Raw genomic sequence first — 20,787 nt, forward strand, 5'->3', positions numbered from 1 at the left:
TCCCCACCTTTCCTTACATATACACATACCTACTCTCATATCTGTTTCTATCCTATGTTCTAATTCTATAGGAATTTGCTCCTGGTTGGCTAATAATTAATACTTCCTCATTAGTTGAAACTCATGTTAATTATTGATAGAATAGTCACAACTTATGAGGAACATCCTGAAGACTCAAAAATATTCAAGACCAAATAAATTAATCTCTAATGGTTTAACTGTGGCTCTCCTATGAGCATTTAGAAAAATATTCTGATTATTTTAACAAAATCATTCAAAGAAACAAACCACTTGGTTCAGAGATTCCAACTAAAAATATTTCCCTATATATTAGATAAATGCTTGCAAAAGTCTCCTTCTGGCAAGTTCAGTAACTAATCCTTGTAACTGTATTAGGCTGAATGAATTTAGAAACAAACAAAAGAAACTGTTCTTGCAAAATGATTACAAATCACATACTGTTTGGGAAAGTCAGATATAACGGATAAATTAAGATAAAAAGTGTTCCAAGGATAAACATTACTTGCTTTGAAATGTTTTCAAAGTGGTACAAATTCTTTGTATAAAAAATAAAACTTTCCTCCAGGGAAAGATAAATGAAAGTGCAGTAATAAATCAATAAACCAGTAGTAAACCAAATAAACGTCCTTGCCTAAATGAAATCATTATTGACACAGTAACTGTATCTACCTTCCAAGGGGTAGCCAAGCTATCTTGTGCCAAACTTCAGAGTGGGAAAGGCAGCCATAAAATAGACTCTAAACCCTTGCTATTCAAAGTGCGGCCCATAGAACTACAGCAATAGCTTCACCTGGAAGCTTGTTAGAAAAGAACAACCTCAGGCCCCATCCTAGATCTATAGAATCAGACTCTGAATTTTAACAAGATTCCCCAGGGGCTTCACACATATTAAAATTTGAGAAGCATCCCTCTAACCCACAAAGACCAGCACAACCATATCTGGTTTAGACAGGCAGAACAAATATTATTGGCTTAATTTGTCACAGTTTATCTACAAGTGGGCCTAGCTTTAAGAAAGAAGAGATGGGGGCCAAAGAAGTTGTGTGAAATATAATTTTAATAAAGTTTACACAGAATGAATTAAGAACAAACACTAATAAACGGAATATAGGGCAAGACCTTTTGTTAAAGAAACATATCCTATTTTTTTCCATAAAATCCTGGCCAACTTATATGACATGTTCTCAAAAACTCTTTCATTTGAATCATACAATAATCCTGCACATTGAGCTGACTGAATTTTGGGCTGCTCTTCTAAATAACTTATAAAACAAATCCCAGGAGAACCACTGAATTCCCCACTCTCCAAGTGAACTGCTACCCCCTTACACAGAAGCCAAACACATTCCTTGCCTCTGAGCCTTTGTCTGTGTGGTTCGCTAACCTCAAACATTCCCCATGTCCTCTCATTTACTTTTTTTTTTAGACAGAGTCTCACTCTGTTGCCTTGGATAGAGTGCACTGACATCATCGTAGCTTACTGTACCCTCAAATTCCTGGGCTCAAGCAACCTCCTGCCTCAGCCTCCTGAGTAGCTGGGACTATAGGTGTGTGCAACAACACCCGGTTAATTTTTCTATTTTTAGTAGAGATGGGGTCTCACTCTCACTAGGCTGGTCTCGAATCCCTGAGCTCAAGTGATTCCCACTCAGCCTCACAGAGTGCTAGTACTACAAGCATGAGCACCTGGCCTCATTTACTTCTAAAACCACACTTTTCACATGTCCAAGTCCTAAATACCTTTAAGACCTAACTTATAGTCTCCTTCCCCTTGTAAGTATTTTCTGATTCCCTAGAAAGAAGGATTCTCCTCCCTTCCCTAAACTTAAAAATGCTTTTTCTATAGCACTTAGACCTTGGACTAGTTATTTATAGACACATCAGCCTCTCCAGTAAGCCATGACACTTTTGTAGTTTTGTAGTTAAAAAGTATCTCAATATGGAGCTAAAATGTGCCTTTCTATAACTTTGACCAAATGGTTTTCATTTGAGATATATATATATATATATTTTTTTAGATATACTCTACATAAACTATTCCCTCACTTTTTCAATAGCTGTTTATTGAGTGCTCATTCTATATGGTGCATTGGCTTCCCAATGATAGACTTACAAACATTTGAAGTTGGAAGGCAGTGATCAGGATAAACAGCAACACTATTCCTTATATGACAGTTTCCTGGTCACGTTCCTCTGTTTGTGCTCCTATTTATCATTATCTCTTTAAAAAGAATAAAATTCAAAACAGAGCAAACACCAGGACAGAGGACAGTGAGTTTGATGCTGTCCTTTGCTTGCATACTCAAATCCTTGTAATAAAATTTCAGAATATACTGGCTTCCTTGACATTCACTACCACACTGGGCATTATGTCATAGCTCCTGATTTATTTTCACTTGACCAGAAGCTGTATTATATGTTACCATAACATGCACTTGTACAGCTGATTTTCTGAAACCAAATACAGGACTTCACATATATTTATCCCTCTTAAACTTAACTCAGTTACAGCCAGCATCACAAATCTAACATTCAGTTTACCATTTCTTTCCTGTGTCTTAATTTTATCTTCAAACTCATCAGTAAGGTCCTATTCTCTCACTCAATCCCCTCTCATAAAAGCCAAATACATTACTTGCTGAACATATAAAAGGCACCAAAAGAAACTGATTATCTGAGGAGCCTACAGTTGCCCTTAAAATTAGTTTCAACATGCAGCTTTCCACAAAGACTTTATTCATAAGCGTGATTAATAATAAAATACTAGGTATTATCATAGAATGCCAGTCCTGCAATGGGGACCATGGCCAGCACTTTACAGTCATCCTTACAGCCATGCCATGGGCTTGGTACCGTTACCCCCAATTTACAGAAAAACTAAGTCTTGGTGAAATTAAATAATATGTTCAATGGTACATAATTAGTAAGAAAAAGGGCTCAAACTGAAAATCATTCTGTCTGATTCCAAAGACCATACCCTTTCTACAGTGCCCCAGAACATCTTCTCATAGTAGACCAGTATCCACGGCAGCAGAAGCCCCCATTCAATCCAGACTCAGCAACCTGAGACAAAGCTAGCCTAAATACTTAGGACTGGTCTTTACAGGGCAGCACCACAGTTCAACTGAAGGGCAGTTCTAACAGCATTTAACATTTACCTTAAAAAACATTAATCTGATAGTGAAGTATGCCATCTACTGACACACAGGCCCTTACGAGTAACAGGTTCATATGGGTACCTAGATCAAAAGGCTTTAGGTTACACAAGCAAGTAAAATATTCAATCTTGTTAATTCTAACATCTTAAGAGTCTGTCGAGCTATGGTAATCAGTTCTTCTGATGTAATAGCATCTTCACAAATATTGGACAGCTTCTATTAACAGTTAAACTCAATTGAATATTATCTTCTATAATTGAGGTTTTCATACTACAGTAGAGTTACATTTTTAAATTTTGATTTTGCAAATATGCAATAATTCAATATAAAAGTTTGTGCAAATCTGAAATAATATAAGTTGCTCAAATTAAAAAAAAGTTATCAAAAACACAATTTTTAAAATTGCCACATGGGTTGGTAAACAAAAATATCAGCGCTCTCTCCTCAGTTTCATGTCAGTTACCCTAGAATTTATTAGCCTGGGTCTTCTGTAAGTGACATTGGTGTATACTGTGTTGTTGTTTGATACACTCATGGTTACTTACAAAATATTTTTATATCATATAATAATATCATCCAAATCTTCATTAAGTGGTGGTAATAAGGCTAGTGCTTAAGAAGCTGCCACCAAATCAGTAATTATGAAACAAAGAATAGACATAATAAAATCTTTTTTAAAAAGCCAAATGGCATCCATGGTATGTTATGCCATTCATTTTTAAAAATCTGAAAAATATTAGAGAAAATGCTCAGAAATAGAAAGCAGCATTAAAGCAAAGACATGCTATATAGATTGTATGCGCTCTGAGAATGCATATGTCCATCTCACTTCACATTTATTCCTATGAAAAAAATACTCTTGAACTGAGTTTGTGTATCTCCCCTATAAACATTCTGTTCTTGCTTTTCAGAAATACTACTACTAGAAGGAGAAATAACATAGAAGTTAAAGGAATACGCTAAAAGGTACATTTCTATCTACAACATTTCTTCTTGCCCTACCTTGTAAGCAAAGCAAGGCTATAATGCCTTCCTGGGGTCCTCAGAAGGGGAGAAGGGAGTATGGAAAGACATGGGAAGATTGAAAATGCCTTCCACTTAATGGGAGTTATAAATGGCTATAGCCCAAGAAATAACCGCCTTTCCCCACTTCTAGGTGACCGGACTTGGCCAACTTAGGACAAGGCACCCCTGAGCTGGACTTGGACCTGGAACCTGATCCTCAAGTGATAAACCTATTCCTTCCCTGAGTTTTCCTAAATCACAGGCTGCCATTCATTAGTAGGTTATGAAAGAATTAAGTGGGATGTGACTAAAATTACTTTTTTTACAGAAAATAGGATGAAATAACAAAATAGGGTAAAGCACATGTTAGGAATATTATTTTCTGAAACTTTTGTTTCACTTATATTTTGAGTGGCAAAGTAAATTTATTTTTACAGTAGATTGAGAATTACTCCCTGAGATAATACCACTGCCACTTACCATTACTAAGGAAGCCACATTTTTACTGATATACCTCCCATACAGGCCATCCTGGCACCCAAAGGATTTTTCAATCAACTGTAGCTACTGATCAAGTTAAGAGAACTATCTTACCTTGAAGAAATCTCAAGGCAATCCAACAAATCATTATAGGTCTAAGTTAAACAATAATTCATTCTACTGTTCCCCTCCTATGAGTAATAAATGCTAGACACCTACTGTTTCCATAGTGTGCTCTGAGATTACTTCCAGAATCGAGCAGATTTTCAACATTAAACATCTTCCACTGGTATCATTAAATAAATGCAAATATAAGTTGCATTCCCTGGATCTTTTCCAATATTTAAATTACTAACAATGGCATTACTATTTTTTAAAGGCAAAATGAGATGTGCATCTAAATTTGAGCTAAAAGGATATTAGGAAAGAATAAGATGAACCAAGTCATAAATATCCAAAAAATGGAACTTAGCAGAAAGACTGCTGGTAGGTATATAAGATTCTTATATCCAACGAAGAACCTATAAGAAAAAAGATAAACAGAAGGAATTAGTGAAACAAAGTATTAGTATGACTCATTTTAATTTTAGTTCTAAATTTCCCTAAATAAAGATAGTAATAATAATAATAGCAGCAGCAGCAATAGCTGTCACTTACTGAGTGCTTACTATGTGTCGTTTTCCATGTGGTAATGGAATTATGCGCCATCGTCACCCCATTTTACACATGAGAAAACTAAAGCATGATGACTTCCAAGAAGTATATGTTCTAGTTCTAACTGACTTATACATTATTTCATTCACAATAACTTAATATATATTTTCAATGAATCTTTTGTATTTCTACTGAGATAGATATTTGTATTTCTTTTTTTGTATAACTTATTCTTAAATATTCCAAAATGCAAAAATTTAGACACCTACACATTTCATAAGCTTTCTTCCAAAGGATGGTAGTATATTTATGAAACACATGGATGCACACAGCCTTAAGCATTTTCATTCTGCAACCACCTTGAGAAGCAGATACTTTATACGAAAAGATACATAAGCTAAAAGTGACACTAGTCATCAGAACACTAACAATCTTCTTTGGGTAACAAGCAACTTAAAGTCTACATACAACTTACTCAAAATGTTTAAAATTACAGTTTCAAAATAAAAAAATCTGTCTTTCACACTAAATACTTAATATAGTCACCCTATGCATGAATATAGCTTACCTGGATATATTTCTAAATTTATACCAAGAAAAAAACAATGGTTAATGGTAGATATGAAGGGTTAAAAAAAAAAAAAGCTACCAGGGCCAGGCTTGGTGGCTCACTCCTATAATCCTAGCACTCTGGGAGGCCGAGGCAGGTGGTCATTTGAGCTCAAGAGTTTGAGACCAGCCTGAGCAAGAGTGAGACCTCGTCTCTACTAAAATAATAGAAAGAAATTAGCTGGACAACTAAAAAAAAAAACATACACACACACACACACACACACACACACACACATAAATTAGCTGGGCATGGTGGCACATGCCTGTAGTCCCAGCTACTTGGGAGGCTGAGGCAGGAGGATCGCTTGAGCCCAGGAGTTTGAGGTTGCTATGAGCTAGGCTGACGCCACAGCACTCTAGCCTGGGCAACAAAGTGAGACTCTGTCTCAAAAAAAAAAAAAAATAAGAATTACATTAAAAAAAAACCTACCAGGATCATAACCGCAATTATGATAAGATCTTATTTATTTATTTATTTATAATTTTTTTTTTTTGAGACAGAGTCTCACTCTGTTGCCCGGGCTAGAGTGCCGTGGCACCAGCCTAGCTCACTGCAACCTCCAACTCCTGGGCTCAAGCAATCGATCCTCCTGCCTCAGCCTCCCGAGTAGCTGGGACTACAGGCATGTGCCACCATGCCCGGGTTATTTTATATGTATCTATATATATATACACACACAAACACACACATATATATATATATATTTTTAGTTGGCCAATTAATTTCTTTCTATGTTTAGTAGAGACTGGCGTCTCGCTCTTGCTGAGTCTGGTCTCCAACCCCTGACCTTGAGCAATCCTCCCACCTCGGCCTCCCAGAGTGCTAGGATTATAAGCATGAGCCACTGTGCCCGGCCAAGATCATATTTAAGAAAAGCTAAAGATCCCAAACCTCAGACATTCAAAATGATGCCAAAATAGGCCAAATGGATCCCATGTAACTTCCAGGTTATAGCCTGAGATTCTGTAGCAAAAAATGCATTTGGGCCTAATTAGGTAGTGCAGTGAACTACCTATTTTGCAAGAGCCTTATGTTAATACTATTACTACTACCTGTCTACTTCTGACAAGTATCACATAACACCTAGATCTATAAGCAACTGCCCCTTTAATAATAATAGAAGTTTGCAGCTGCTTACCTCTATGAAATTGAGACTGCTCCTATCGAGGAGTATGAGAAAAATAAAAGCAGAATGGTAAAATTGCCACATGCATTTGGCTCACATTTAAATTGTGTCCATATGCCAAGCATACTAGATTAAGCCCTCAACTCACTGTCATCAAGAAAAAGTTTTTGTATGTTTTTTTAAATAATGTAGGTTCCAACTAAAACAAACAAATAACCAAAAAAAAATCTGAAATGCTCCTATCATGGGTGACTAGATGTTGCCATCTCTTCTTCCTCCCTGAAAAAAAGAGCACTGATTGTGATTCCTAGTGATTTGGCTTCAAATTTATTTAGATACTGAGTCAATCCAATTAGCAGAAAATGAATGAATATCTCTACATGGCAAATTTTCGGAATAATGGACAAACAGGCATTTTGCTGTTTTTGAGAAATGTGAGATTTTACTTTACACTTAAATTCTAATTCATTTCCAACCACTTGTCCTGTTCTTGAGTGACACAGTAGCAAGATTCCTCTAATACTTTGTTTTCTCTTATGACAAAGCAGGGCAGGCTTATTCCAGAAAATGCTGGCAAGCAACAGAAGGATATAGGAATACTCATAATCACACCCTGCAGAGAGCAACACTTATTTCCTTTTAGATCCTTTTCTATGGATCATCATCATTACATTTTTCTTTCACTGTCAATGAAAATGTTTAACAGCAGAAACAAGGTTCCTGCTTGTATGAGCCTTGTATTGTAGGAAAGTGATTAAGTGCTATAAAAAAACAGGGTGAGGGAGCAGAGTCAGTAAGGGGTGGCCTCACTAAGGAGATGATGTCTGAACTTAGGCCTGAATGACATCTCCAGCTATGCAGAAGAAGGTGAAGTGCAGTGAGGGTAAAGGGATAGCTGAAGTCAGTGGGGAGGGAATGGAATCCCCTAATACCTCATAGGCAAGGAGTTTGGACTTCATTCTAAGTACAAGAAAAAGCTACTAGAGGGCTTTAAGCAGGGAGAAAAGACAGACACTGATCTGCCTTTCTAAAAGACCACCTTGGCCGGGCGCGGTGGCTCATGCCTGTAATCCTAGCACTCTGGGAGGCAGAGGCGGGTGCATTGCTCAAGGTCAGGAGTTTGAAACCAGCCTGAGCAAGAGAAAGACCCCGTCTCTACTAAAAATAGAAAGAAATTAATTGGACAGCTAAAAATATATAGAAAAAATTAGCTGGGCATGGTGGCACATGCCTGTAGTCCCAGCTTCTCGGGAGGCTGAGACAGTAGGATTGCTTGAGCCCAGGAGTTGGAGGTTGCTGTGAGCTAGGCTGATGCCACTGCACTCTAGCCCAGGAAAGAGAGTGAGACTCTGACTCAAAAAAAACCCCCCAAAACAAAACACCACCTTGATTGCTAAGTAGGGGTGAACCACAGGAGGAAAGAATTGAAGTCAGGAGATCAGTGAAAAGGCTTGGTTTGGGGTGCCTGTTGTGGAGACAGAGAGAAGCAGAGCAAGAAGCACTTGGCAATGGGCTGGATGTGGGAGGTAAGGAAAGGATGACAGGAATCCAAGGATGACACCCCTATTTGTGTGAGAAATTGGATGCCATTTTACTGAGAAAGGGAAGAGAGAAGAAGAAGAGATGGGGGTGTGATATGATTATTGAGTACTATGTGTCAGCCACTGTTGTAAGCATTTACTTATATTAACACGATATAGGCACTATTGCAATAATTATCCTCATTTTATAGATGAAGAAATTGAGGCACAGAGAAGTAAACCAACTTGTTCAATGTCAGACTACTGTGTGGTAAAGCTTGACTTGAATACAGGCAACCTGACTCTTAACCATTAACTATATATAATCATGTATAAATCTTTTCCTAAAAATAAAACCATACCAATATTTATCATTTTATAATCTCCCACAATTTAATTAGGTTGCTTTAACTAAAAATCACTGACAGCAAAAAGAACTAGCTTAAAATGAATTTAGATTTAGAAAATAAAGGAAACATACAATTTCTGAAAAAATGAGCAAAAATGCTTGCTTTAAAATACAAAATGATTACAAAAATCTCCCCATTATTCACCAAAACTAACAATTCAAAAAGTGACCCAGGATATTTATTTTCCACCAATTGTCAATTCAATCAAATTACTGGCTTGGACAATTTGATTTCAATCAAATCATATGCTACCAAAGCCCTTTTATAGGGCTCCCACTAACCCTTGGAATGTTTTTATGTGGTAAGTAACATTTATAGTTTGATAAAAATCTGTGATTCCAGCTAATCAACAACAGAAATAAGCAATTAAATTGGAAATACAATAACCCGCCTTGCAAAGACTAACATACACACCTTGGAAACAAAGATGTCAGAAAAAACAATGTTATTAGAAGACATCCTTTTAAAAGCCAAGAATCTGAATTGAAGTCCAATATGTATCCAACAGCCCACATGGTAATCACAGAAAGCATCAGCAGCAGGAACAGCTATTAAGAGATGTAGAATTTGAGCATGTTATGGATTTTACCTAAGCATCTAATAATAATTAGTTCAATATTAGAACTACTTCCTAAGTATGTAATAACAATTAATACAACAACAAAACTAACAGTTTTTCTTCAAAACTGGTGACTGATAAATTTGAAGTTTGAGAAATTATACATCTTGGAAACAATCTACATTTTATAAAATATTGCTTAAACATTTTGTTCTGCTGTTCTTCCCTACAAGAAATGGTGGTCTTTTAGAAAAGTGCTAGTAAAAGCTAAAGTTAAAAAAAATTATCTCTTGCAAACAGCATTCTATTAATATGTCAGAAAGCATAAGGCAAGCTAAAGGGACCACACAAAAATCAATATACCCAAGACTCAATGAGGGGAGTATAAGAGCTCCAACCTGGGTACCAGATGGTGCCATCCCCTAATAAAGAAGATTAGACAGAATAAGTCTGCAGAAAAGATGAGTTTTGTTTGGGGAATGAAGAATTTTAAATGTCTAGATATCTACAAGGTAGTATAAAAAAGGAGGTCTATCATTCTTGAAGACTTGAGATTTATCAGTCTATAGGCGGTAAAATCATGAGTGAACAATATCCCAAAAACTGTGTGGGTAGAAAGGTGCAGAATCTTAGCCAAAATAAACATTTAAAGGGAAAAAAATCTAAGTCTCCAAAGGGACGCAAGAAAGACTGACCAGAAAGGAAGAGAACCTGGAGAAAGAAAGGTTTCAGAGAAATCAGGGAAGAAAGTTTCAAGAAGGGAAAAGTTCTTAGTGTCAAATGTCACATGGAGATCAAAGACTGAAATATGTCCTCAGGATGCTAATGATTCAGGTTTATTTTGGCAAAGTTTAAAAGAATGAAACTTCTATGAACCAATAGTCTGACTATCTATACTGATGCCAGGCTCCATAGTTATGCAGTGCAGTCCCTTCGCTACAAGATATCAGACCTTGAAAGCAAGCAGGGTTTCTGCAACAGTAAAGAGGAAAAGCGTATTTTGCCTCATCTTCTATTTTTATGTCCTTAAGCCATATCTGGGAGAGGATAATTTCAAAAGACATCAAATCTTTTTTTTTCTTTATTTCCTCCTGATTTAGTCCTCAAAGACATCAAATCTTTAAAATGTTTCTAATTCCAATTGGCATGATAACATAAAATAAGCACATTTAGATTTTCTTAAAAATTTAGAATCTACAAGAAACATAATCTCGGAATAGAGATAATTAAATATGGACCTCAAAATTCCAAATCCCAGATACAACACTCTTACAGATGAGCCAGATATAGATGTTGTATTCATTTTGAGGACATACTGTGTACAAGGCACTGTTCTGGGCACTTGAGACACATCCATGAGTTTCAGGTATTTCTCTCATTTAAATTCTAGCCAGGGAAGATAGACAAATAAATTTATTAAGTGAATTTTATATTATGTTAAAAAGCTGGATCACACAGCCTTGTAGGCTATTAATAATGACTTTGCTTTTACTCTGGCAGAAATGGGGAGACATCATAGGAACCTGAGCAGATGAGTGATATGACCTGACTTATAGTTTAAAAGATTCATCTGCTGGACCAATATGGCAATGGTGAAATGATGAGAAGGGCTCAGATTCTGGACGCAAACTGAAGGCAGAACTAGCCAATACGTCTTTCTAACAGACTGGATATGTGGTATGACAGAGAAAAGCAAAGTTGACTAGAATGCTAAAGTAGCCACCTACTGAGATGGGGATGGCTTAGTTGGGGTGGGGAGAACAGCACACGCCTACTGGACATGAGTCAAGTAGGTAACTGGATACACGAGTTTGGAAAGCTCTGGACTAGAGAGACAAATTTGGGAGTTGTCAACATATAGATGGCATTTAGGGAATGAATAGATAGAAAAGAGGTTCAAGGACAAAATCCTGAGGCACCCTACCGACAAGAGGTGAGGGAGAAGCAGAGGAGCTGGCAAAGGAGACTGAGGAGTGACCGTTACTTCTTTCTCTCCTCCTCCACATATACAATGCACAATAGGTGTAGCACTCATGATGGTCCTCTACACAGAAACCTGGTGTGTGTTAACTTAGAATCACTTTGAAAGTATAATTACTAATTATTATCAGATAATGGTATCATATTTGAAAACATTAGAAATAGCGGACTCAATCCACTATCCCATTTTAACAATTTGGCTTATATTCACTACTATGACTTAGATTTTGTTAGCCATTCATGAGAACAAGTTGAACTTTTTGACTTTTTCTATTTTTAGTTCACGTTAACATTTAGAAGAATACCACTCAGAATTGCTAAGTCAAAATAAATAAATAAAATTTTGGTTTCATCTGTCAAAATTCCAGATGTTTTATTTTATGAAGTGACATCATATGCCTGAAATCTGCAACACTGTCATTTTTATAGTCCTTAGGATTCTAATAAAAAATTTTGAATGTTATTATTATCCTTTTGAGAAAAAAATTTAATAAGGAATAAGCTCTTTAAGAAAAGTTTCTATAAAATTCCTTGCAAAAAGGTGTTCTTCCTTTTGCTTCTCTAAGAATCTAAGCTATTTGCATTTCAATTCGTTCATTACATAAATGTAGAAGTATACCACAATATTCACAAGGTAACCTGTAGTTTTAGAGCCAACTAACTGAGGACCAACAATAAAAAGCCAATGGAAATGACAAATTTCCAACTTTGGGTCATGGGATGCATGGGAAAGATATAATCAGCAGATGTATTACAGTAAAAAGCCACTCTCTGGTTTCCTCTGATGCCCTAAAAAACAAAAACAAATGAGCAAAAAAGTTCTTATATCCCATAAAATAGGCCCCATATGAAAATACCTCACATTTCTGCAGCCACCTCCAAAGTCTGAACTTTTGGTTAGCTCTCATTTTGGCTTCTGTTTTCAGCATGTGAATAATGAGCTGATTTTTGTTTTGTAGAGCCATATCAAGAGGTGTTTCTCCCTTTAAAAAAAAAAGGAGGAGGAAGTTTAATAATATTTTTGATATACTATAGATACTAAACATTTTTTTAAAACTCACCAGAATCATACTCAACACATTTATTCTAAGAGTAGCCAGCTATTATTGTCTACGAGGTCTGTCCAGAAAGTATCTAGCCATTGCATATTACATTTTTCATATTACATGGCTAGATACTTTCCAGACAGACATATATAAAAAACTGAAAACAAATATATAGCTTATCTTTGTGTTAATTTATCAATCTTCTAACTGAAGATATAATAAGCTAAGAGAGATAAATACCTGGTCATACCTTAACATTTCGGATATCCAGACTAGAACCAGCTTCCAAAAGTTTATCAACTGCATTAACATTTCCTGCTGTAACTGCCCAGTGAAGTGGAGTATTTTGGTGTATTTTATCAACCACATTGAGAGAAGGATTAAACTTTAAAAGAAATCCAGTTGGTTCTGACCTGTCCCAAAACAATAAAATACCAAGGGTCGTTAACAGAGATGATGATTTTAGGAGTAAATACAAATGATGAATCCTTTAAGATAATCATCAATTAACTGACCAGTAACTATACTGAACAACCGAGGAAATTTTTTGTGCCAAATTCTATTCTGGGTACTAACAGGAAATAGCTTTCAACCCCCAAAAAAGATATCTATTAAGTGACAGCCTGCTATCTAGATAATATACACCAATTCCGTGGAATACTGCTTTTGTTATTCAAATTCGTATTTCATGGTATTTTTCTATTAACATTTTTTAAAATTGTGGATTTAACTTTGGCTAATATTAAATGCTATGTTATTTATCCAATTAAAGATTAAATGTATGTTATGTTTGAGGAGAAACCAAGAGCTAACTTCATACTCTCCATCTAATCAATTGTTAAATAAAGCAAGTATAAATAATGTCCTAAAATATTTGTATACCTTAAAAAGTTATGGACTAGAAGACAGAAGACTAAAAGACAGAATTGAGTCAAATATTTTTATTTTATCATCAATACCTTCCTTTCCTTCATGACTACAAATTATTTTTTAATAAAACAATATTCTATTTTAATTATAGAGTTAGGTTCTTTAGAGATTGATCGTACCTGACTTCAGAGTTATTAGTGAAAAGAAGAAAATATTTTTAACAAAATTCTACCCCAGCCCCACCACTCCATGAAAAAAAAGGAAATGGCATTAAAGTTAATTCAGTTCTTAGAAGAGAAGTCCTAAGTAAAAGCAGAATCAGAGATTTAATACAACATAGAAACAAACTGATAAAGGAAAACTGTAGCATGTATTTGCACAGAAGAATAACAGAAGATGGACTACATAGTGGTCATGAATCACGTGTGTTTATAAAAATGAGTACACAGAAAAACTTAAATATGTTAAGTGCCTGATCCGAACATATGAACAGACTCCATAAATCAGTTACAATTAATATTTTCAGAGCAGTTAACAATAACATCAGAGAAGCTCAAAATTTATTGTTTTACAAAAGGGAGATTTATCACCTAAATTTCAAATTATGAGAACGTTTAAACTTGCAGTTATTTTTCTTAAATGCAAAAGAAATACAAGCCACGGTAAAGGTATTTGCTAAGGAATCTCTCCCTGTTTTGTAAGGAAATTTTTTCTTATTAGTAGCTATCAAAATTTTTACCAACACTATCAGAAAAGAGAAAATGTATTTCAATGGTGCTTTTCCAACTATAACTATCTTAAAATTCCATATTAGAGTCACAGCGTAGAAAATTTTATTTTCTTCATAATGTACTATTATCTCATAGACTGAGGTAGTTAAAATTATATACACAGGAAAGAAATTTTGAAACCAAGAATCAGATTGAGGCAATTCAATGGAACTCACTCACCCAATTACTTTGTAAGCTGATAACATGAGAGGTGTCTGCCCATTTACATCTGTCATATTCACACTCTAGTCAAAAAGAAGAAATCAATTCACAAAACTGTAAATATACTCAAAATTCTGTTTCTTCTCAACAGAAATATCTCTTTAATATATTCAGCACTACCATTGTGTCTACATGAAGGATTTAAGTATCATTTGAATAAAAAAAAGTTCTGCTTTACTTCCAATGTAGTAAAAAATTCATGGATTTCAACAAAATATGTTTAAAGGGAAAAATCTGAATATATCATGTAAAGCATTGTATGACGTGAAGGGAGGACAGCTAAGGGAAAGAGTAAGATATTGACAGCCACCATCAAATACAAAGGATGGTAAGGACCTTAAAAGTCATCTAGTTTAAACCTTAGTTGACACATTAATTCATCATTTCTTTTTTTTTTTTTTTTGAGACAGAGTCTCACTTTTGTTGCCCTGGCTAGAGTGAGTGCTGTGGCGTCAGCCTAGCTCACAGCAACCTCAAACTCCTGGGCTCAAGCAATCCTCCTGCCTCAGCCTCCCAAGTAGCTGGGACTACAGGCATGCATCACCATGCCCGGCTAATATTTTGTATATATATTTTTAGTTGGTCAATTAATTTCTTTCTATTTTTAGTAGAGACGGGGTCTCGCTCAGGATGGTTTTGAACTCTCAACCTCGAGCAATCCGCCCACCTCGGCCTCCCAGAGTGCTAGGATTTCCAGGCGTGGGCCACCGCACCTGGCCTAATTCATCATTTCTTATACAAAGTCATCCTGTTTCTACTCAAACACTTCTAATAACAATGGCCTCTCTTTCTTCTGAGGCAACTTGTATTTTTGGCTTTATCATATTAAGTTTCAAATAGTAAAACATAAAAAATTCTTTTCTATTTTCTGGAAGAGAGAAAAAGGGAAATCACATCTCCATGAGGATATGCTGCTTTTAATAAAACAGGGCCACGTTTAATGTGTTCAATAATGGTTCCAACCAAGCCAAATAAAAAAGAGAAGATTCTTATGGACCTTGGAGGAACAGAACTTGGGAAGAAGCCCAAAGAGAAACAGAAAAGATTCCTTCTCATACATCTTCCCCAAATGAAACCCAAGAGGTTATAATCATTCTACTTCAATTGGCTAAGTCTCAGAGAAAGTACTTATTTAAAGAGAGCACAATTATTCCCACAGCATTTGTGCAAACATGTTTTCATGCCTGTTACAGGCAAGTCTGCTAATACACAAACTGCTACTTTGCTACTAAAAAGGATATTTCAGGCAAGTATAGCTGACAGTGAAACTCCCACTGCTAATACCATATAATTTAACCTGTGCTTCTCAAGGCAAATCATTTTTCATGGAATTACTTTGGAGAACAATAAGAAGCATATATTCAAGTTGGCCTCCCATTCGGGCTTAAATAATGAAAGCAAATGATGGGTTAATTTAGTGATCTGACTTTTATATTCAACCAGAGGAAAATACAGGCTTTGAAGTCATGTTTTTTAAAAACTCTGCAAATTACTGGGTTGATAAGAAAACCTATTACAGGCTTACAAGTCTTAGAAACATCAATTATATGTTACTGAGCTAAATGACCTGTCCTTTTTCCTTCAATGAAGCTGAAAAAACAATATTCAATAGCAAGACTTACTAAGGCTATTAATATCTGAACCTGGATATCCACTAACTTTTACTTTACAAATGAGGACAAATTACTAATAATCTTCCCAATCTCTTCAAATTATACTAGCTGAAGTATGATACACATTTTAAAACATACCTGTCCTTTTGAGATGAGATATGCTATAATAGGCATGTGTTGAAATAATACTGCCAGGTGGATACTGCTAAATCCCTCTCCATCAATGAGAGTGGGGTCTGCACCATGCTGGAGTAATAATATGACCATAGGTAAATGTCCTTGTCTGTAAATAGAAGACAAAAAATTACTCTGTTGCATGCAGAAAAAGAAAAAAAAAAAAAAAACGACAGAAACTGATATCTCTAAGACATGAGGGATTTGGGCTATATAAAAAACACATCCTAAGAGTAAGATTTTTGAAACACTGAAAACTGTCCAAACATCTTTTACTTAGATGCTCTAAACTCAGAACTATATGGATAGTCATAAGCATTCTTAATTGCAAATGATAAACTTGGTAACTCCACAATCTACCTTAAACCTTATTTTGTTGCTACCATGTGTTATTTTATATGACATGGTAACAATGAAGACTTTAAAACCACTTAGACTTCACTGTTGCTATCTTAAAAACAAAATATAATCATGAGCCACATATACAGAAGTATAATATCCACAAACTATGGGTATACAATGATATTACTAAAAACTATATAGTCTTATACTTGAATATGGTCAATTTTCATGTAAAGCACTATACGTCAATAGCTTCAACAGGTTGAGTTACTGCTAGATTTTTCAAATGTCTTGGCTATGGAGAAAGGATTCAACTCTTTGCCTTACATGAACAATTATTAACTTCAGTTTCAGGTTCATGTCAACTCCACCAACCACAGAAAGTAGAGTTTAAATCAAAGAAGAAGCTGTTAAGTATTAATATCAAGATTTATTAACTTAGGCTTCAGATGGCCAATACACATCAGAAAAAAGAGGATAGTGACCAAAGAATAGAAATGTTCTTGGTTGACATACTCAAAACTTGTTAATCCTGAAACAACTATCAAAAGAGTTGACTCATTTGACCCTAAAAGATAAAGAGATATACTTTACATTTACTTGAGAGAAAAATCCACCTCTTTGAAATAAAATTACGACTGTAAGTTTCCAAATAGGCATCTGTCATAGGACTGAACTGACTGAGTTTACAATTCACTGAACTACTGCTTTTATTCATGTGACCAAATATAAAAGATATTTATTCAAATTATAAAAAAGAAAGTATAATATATATATTTGAGTTTGATGATAAAAATGGAGCCCTAAATTAAACACCAAAAGCATCCTTTCTGAAAACTCTTTAAAGCTGTAATTTATTTTTAAATGAACTGTTCAAAAAAAGGAAAGAAAGAAAGCCCTTTGAATTGTCTGAAACTGATTTCTAATATGGTGACCACCAGCTACATGTCGCTATTTAATTTCAGTGTTCAAAGAAACCTTACCGGACAGCCCAGTGAAGAGGAGTTGAATTTAAATCTCCACCCAACTGATCTACAACAGCACCTTTTGAAATATAAAACCTGTTAAAAGCAGACATAAATGAAAATAAGATTTGAAACTTAAAATAAGAATTTAGGAAAAAAAATACTAAATTTTTCTTAGTAATTAATGTGTTGGAAAATGAAAATTACCCTCCCTAAAACACCTAGATCTATAGAATTCTGAAAGATTTACATGGCAGTATCAGGCATATCCTTGGTGAAACATTCATAGCATATAGGTAATTACTCCTGCTGTAATTAGCATTCTATTATAATGTACATACTAAACACATGACAACTACTCTCTGCATAGTCTTACTAACACAGCACTCTTGAAATAGTCTATATGCAAAAGGTTTAGGATCAGACAGACATTTTTACTAAACTTGGAAGGAGATAGGTAAAATTATGTCGCTTTCAACAATTCAAAACTAGAATTACTACTGTGTTTCCAAGAAAATAAGATGGGGTCTATATATTTATTTTTCCTCAAGAAGACATCCTAGGGCTTATTTTCAGGGGATGTGTTATTTTTTTTAAGTATGGTAGAACAATCTACATTTATTCAAATATAGTTAAGTCGTCTTCTTCTGGAACATCATCATAACTCTCCAAACCCCGAATTCCATCCTGAATTTCTTGCAACTCTATTTCGTTTAGAACCATTGGCCCCAATCTTTCATGTCAGCAATAGAGCTCTCATGGGGCAGATGAGAAAGGCTGCTCATCTTCTTTACCATTCCACGACAAAATGCATGGGTCGTGCAGATACGCTGCATAGCCATGCCCACCACTAGGTCTTATTTTCAGGATAGGGCTTATATTGCGCAAATGCTTAGAAATCCTGTTAGGGCTTATTTTATGGGTAGGTCTTATTTTCAGGGAAACACGGCATTTGCAAATGAATTCTAAAAGTAAGTACTAAAAAGTTAATTTAAAATCCTTTCAGAAAAGTTAGACATTTTGGGTGTTTTGCTCTCTACGTTGGGGACATGTGATACTTTCATTATATAAGGTAAATATAAGGTAATGAGACTGATTTTCTTCTATGGTTTATAAAAGTTAGTCTCATTACTTCAAAGGTGTGCATCATACATCATATTATCTAAACACTATACTAGTTTATTTACACAGAAAAGGAGTTTGCCTGTGAGTACAATCTGTGTTAGGCTATTTTAAACTTCAACAAATTTTCATTTCCTTAAAACTTGAAGATTTTAAATATATAATCCTATAATACAAAATACATACACATTCACATACACATGTACATTTTACATACAAACAAAAAAAATGGGAAGGCAGTAGTGTTTTATAACATGGAAATATTTTATACAATCCAATACACACCCACTTAAAACTGTATACCATATTTAGTTTTAAAAAAAAGGATTCACTGATATATGAGGCAGAAAGTTTCAGGACTTCATTTAGAACAGAGGATTATAGATGGTTCAATATGCATACTTGCACTTGAAGAAAATGACAAATGAAGGACAGGGCTAAAATTATAAATACACAATTAATACACATGTATCCCATCTTACTTTACAAGATCCAGCCTGTTGTTAATAGCAGCCCAATGAAGAAGTGACACATTTTCTTTGTCTGGTTGTCTGACATCATATCCTGCTTCTACCAACTCTTTACATCGTTCAAAAATCCCGTATCTCAAATAAGAAAAAAAAGGCATAATTGATATTGTTAAAATAATTTCAAATATCAAAATTTCTTCCTTTTCCCATGTTCTTTCTTTATCTAATCTGTCTTTCAGCCAACAAATACATTAACAAAAAAGATATGCACAAAGAGGACAGAGTGTAAAGCCAAATAGCAAAAGTAAACCTGGTTTACTTAATGATCAGATTAATCTATTTGGAATTGAACTTCATCTTCTTAAATAAACTTTAACAGTCACATTGTCCTCCTCTCCTAAGTTTTATTTGATCCTCCACCATGTGCCAAAAACACATGGTGCTGATTGTTCACTACAACCTTATCACTAAATCAAACCAAGCCCATGCAAGAATCTCACAATAAGGGAGAAAGACTAAAAAGAAACTTAGAATGGGGTAAAGTCAACAACAAACTATGAACAATTATGTACATAGGTATAGCAGAAGAAGAAATGATTAGCCCTTCCTGAAGATGAAATTAATATATATTTTATAGGCTGGCACAAGGAAGGGGGGGGCATTTCAGGCAAAGGAAATAGCATGTACAAAAATCAGAGATGTGATACAGCATGGATGTTCAGAAAAATAAAAACAATTTAGCATTGCTGAACCATAAGGCATAAGAGAGGGAACGGTAAGAGATGAGGCTAGAAGCAGTAGACAAAGACCACACGAACCTTCTATGCCATGCTATGAAATTTAAACTTTACCTATGGTTCAATGGGAAACCAATAACGGGTTTTAAAGAGGAAGCACTCAGACTTTGAGTTCTAAGAAAGATCACATTAGTGGCAGTATGGAAGCTGCTTAGAACAGGGTGAGGACAGGGACTAAGAGACCAGTTTAGAGGCTACTGTAATAAATACAGGTGAGAGGCAACAAGAGCCTAAAGTAAGAGAGGCAGTTGGAATGGAAAGGGAAGGATGGACTTGAGAGATATTTAACCAAGTGACTGTTAGAGTGAGAAATACCTCTTTAATGTTATAATTTTTAAAAATCATTCATCAGTAATATTTCTTTTCAAAAGAAACTATGAAGTCCCAACAAACTATTTAGCATTCTCTTTAATATTTATTTCTATTTAGAAGAACATGAAAGTTTCAATAGGCCCTCAAGGGTCAAAAATCAAACCAAATGGCAGAATTGTCTCTGCTTCCCACACTGTTAAATTAGAATAATTTCTGCTTTACCAGAATGTGTGTGTATATGTGTGTGTGTGTGTCTTTTTGGCATTTTTAAAAGACAGAGATATCTGTTTGACAATACTAAGTGAAAATACTGAGTAAGTTTTTGACAATGACACACATATTCTTATACTCCCCCATCTTTTAAATGTCATCTTTAATATTTTAATGGAAAAGAAACACCTCCTTTATTTGAGAAACATAGTAAGAATACACATGAATTAGGATTTTGGTGGTTTAGAAAACACATACACACACACACACACACACACACACACACACACACACACACACACACGCACACACGCGCGCGCGCGCGCACGCATCCCAGCTCTCTTTTCC

At 35.1% G+C, this 20,787-nt stretch overlaps 1 protein-coding gene across 2 annotated transcripts in view; it reads right to left on the bottom strand.

The window, feature by feature from the left end:
• Positions 1–20,787, bottom strand: part of ZDHHC13 (zDHHC palmitoyltransferase 13) — a 48,067-nt gene that overhangs the window by 12,569 nt on the left and 14,711 nt on the right. For both annotated transcript variants that reach the window (XM_076002105.1, XM_076002106.1), the window contains exons 3-10: positions 19,133–19,255; positions 17,547–17,624; positions 16,186–16,330; positions 14,393–14,457; positions 12,823–12,985; positions 12,384–12,509; positions 9,402–9,535; positions 5,083–5,185 (exon numbers count right to left, since the gene is read on the bottom strand). In XM_076002105.1, the coding sequence (XP_075858220.1) occupies positions 5,083–5,185; positions 9,402–9,535; positions 12,384–12,509; positions 12,823–12,985; positions 14,393–14,457; positions 16,186–16,330; positions 17,547–17,624; positions 19,133–19,255 (937 nt within the window). The remainder of the gene's footprint in view (positions 1–5,082; positions 5,186–9,401; positions 9,536–12,383; positions 12,510–12,822; positions 12,986–14,392; positions 14,458–16,185; positions 16,331–17,546; positions 17,625–19,132; positions 19,256–20,787) is intronic.

The sequence above is a fragment of the Microcebus murinus genome, chromosome 4 (genome assembly GCF_040939455.1).
Source record: "Microcebus murinus isolate Inina chromosome 4, M.murinus_Inina_mat1.0, whole genome shotgun sequence".
Lineage (NCBI taxonomy): Eukaryota > Metazoa > Chordata > Mammalia > Primates > Cheirogaleidae > Microcebus > Microcebus murinus.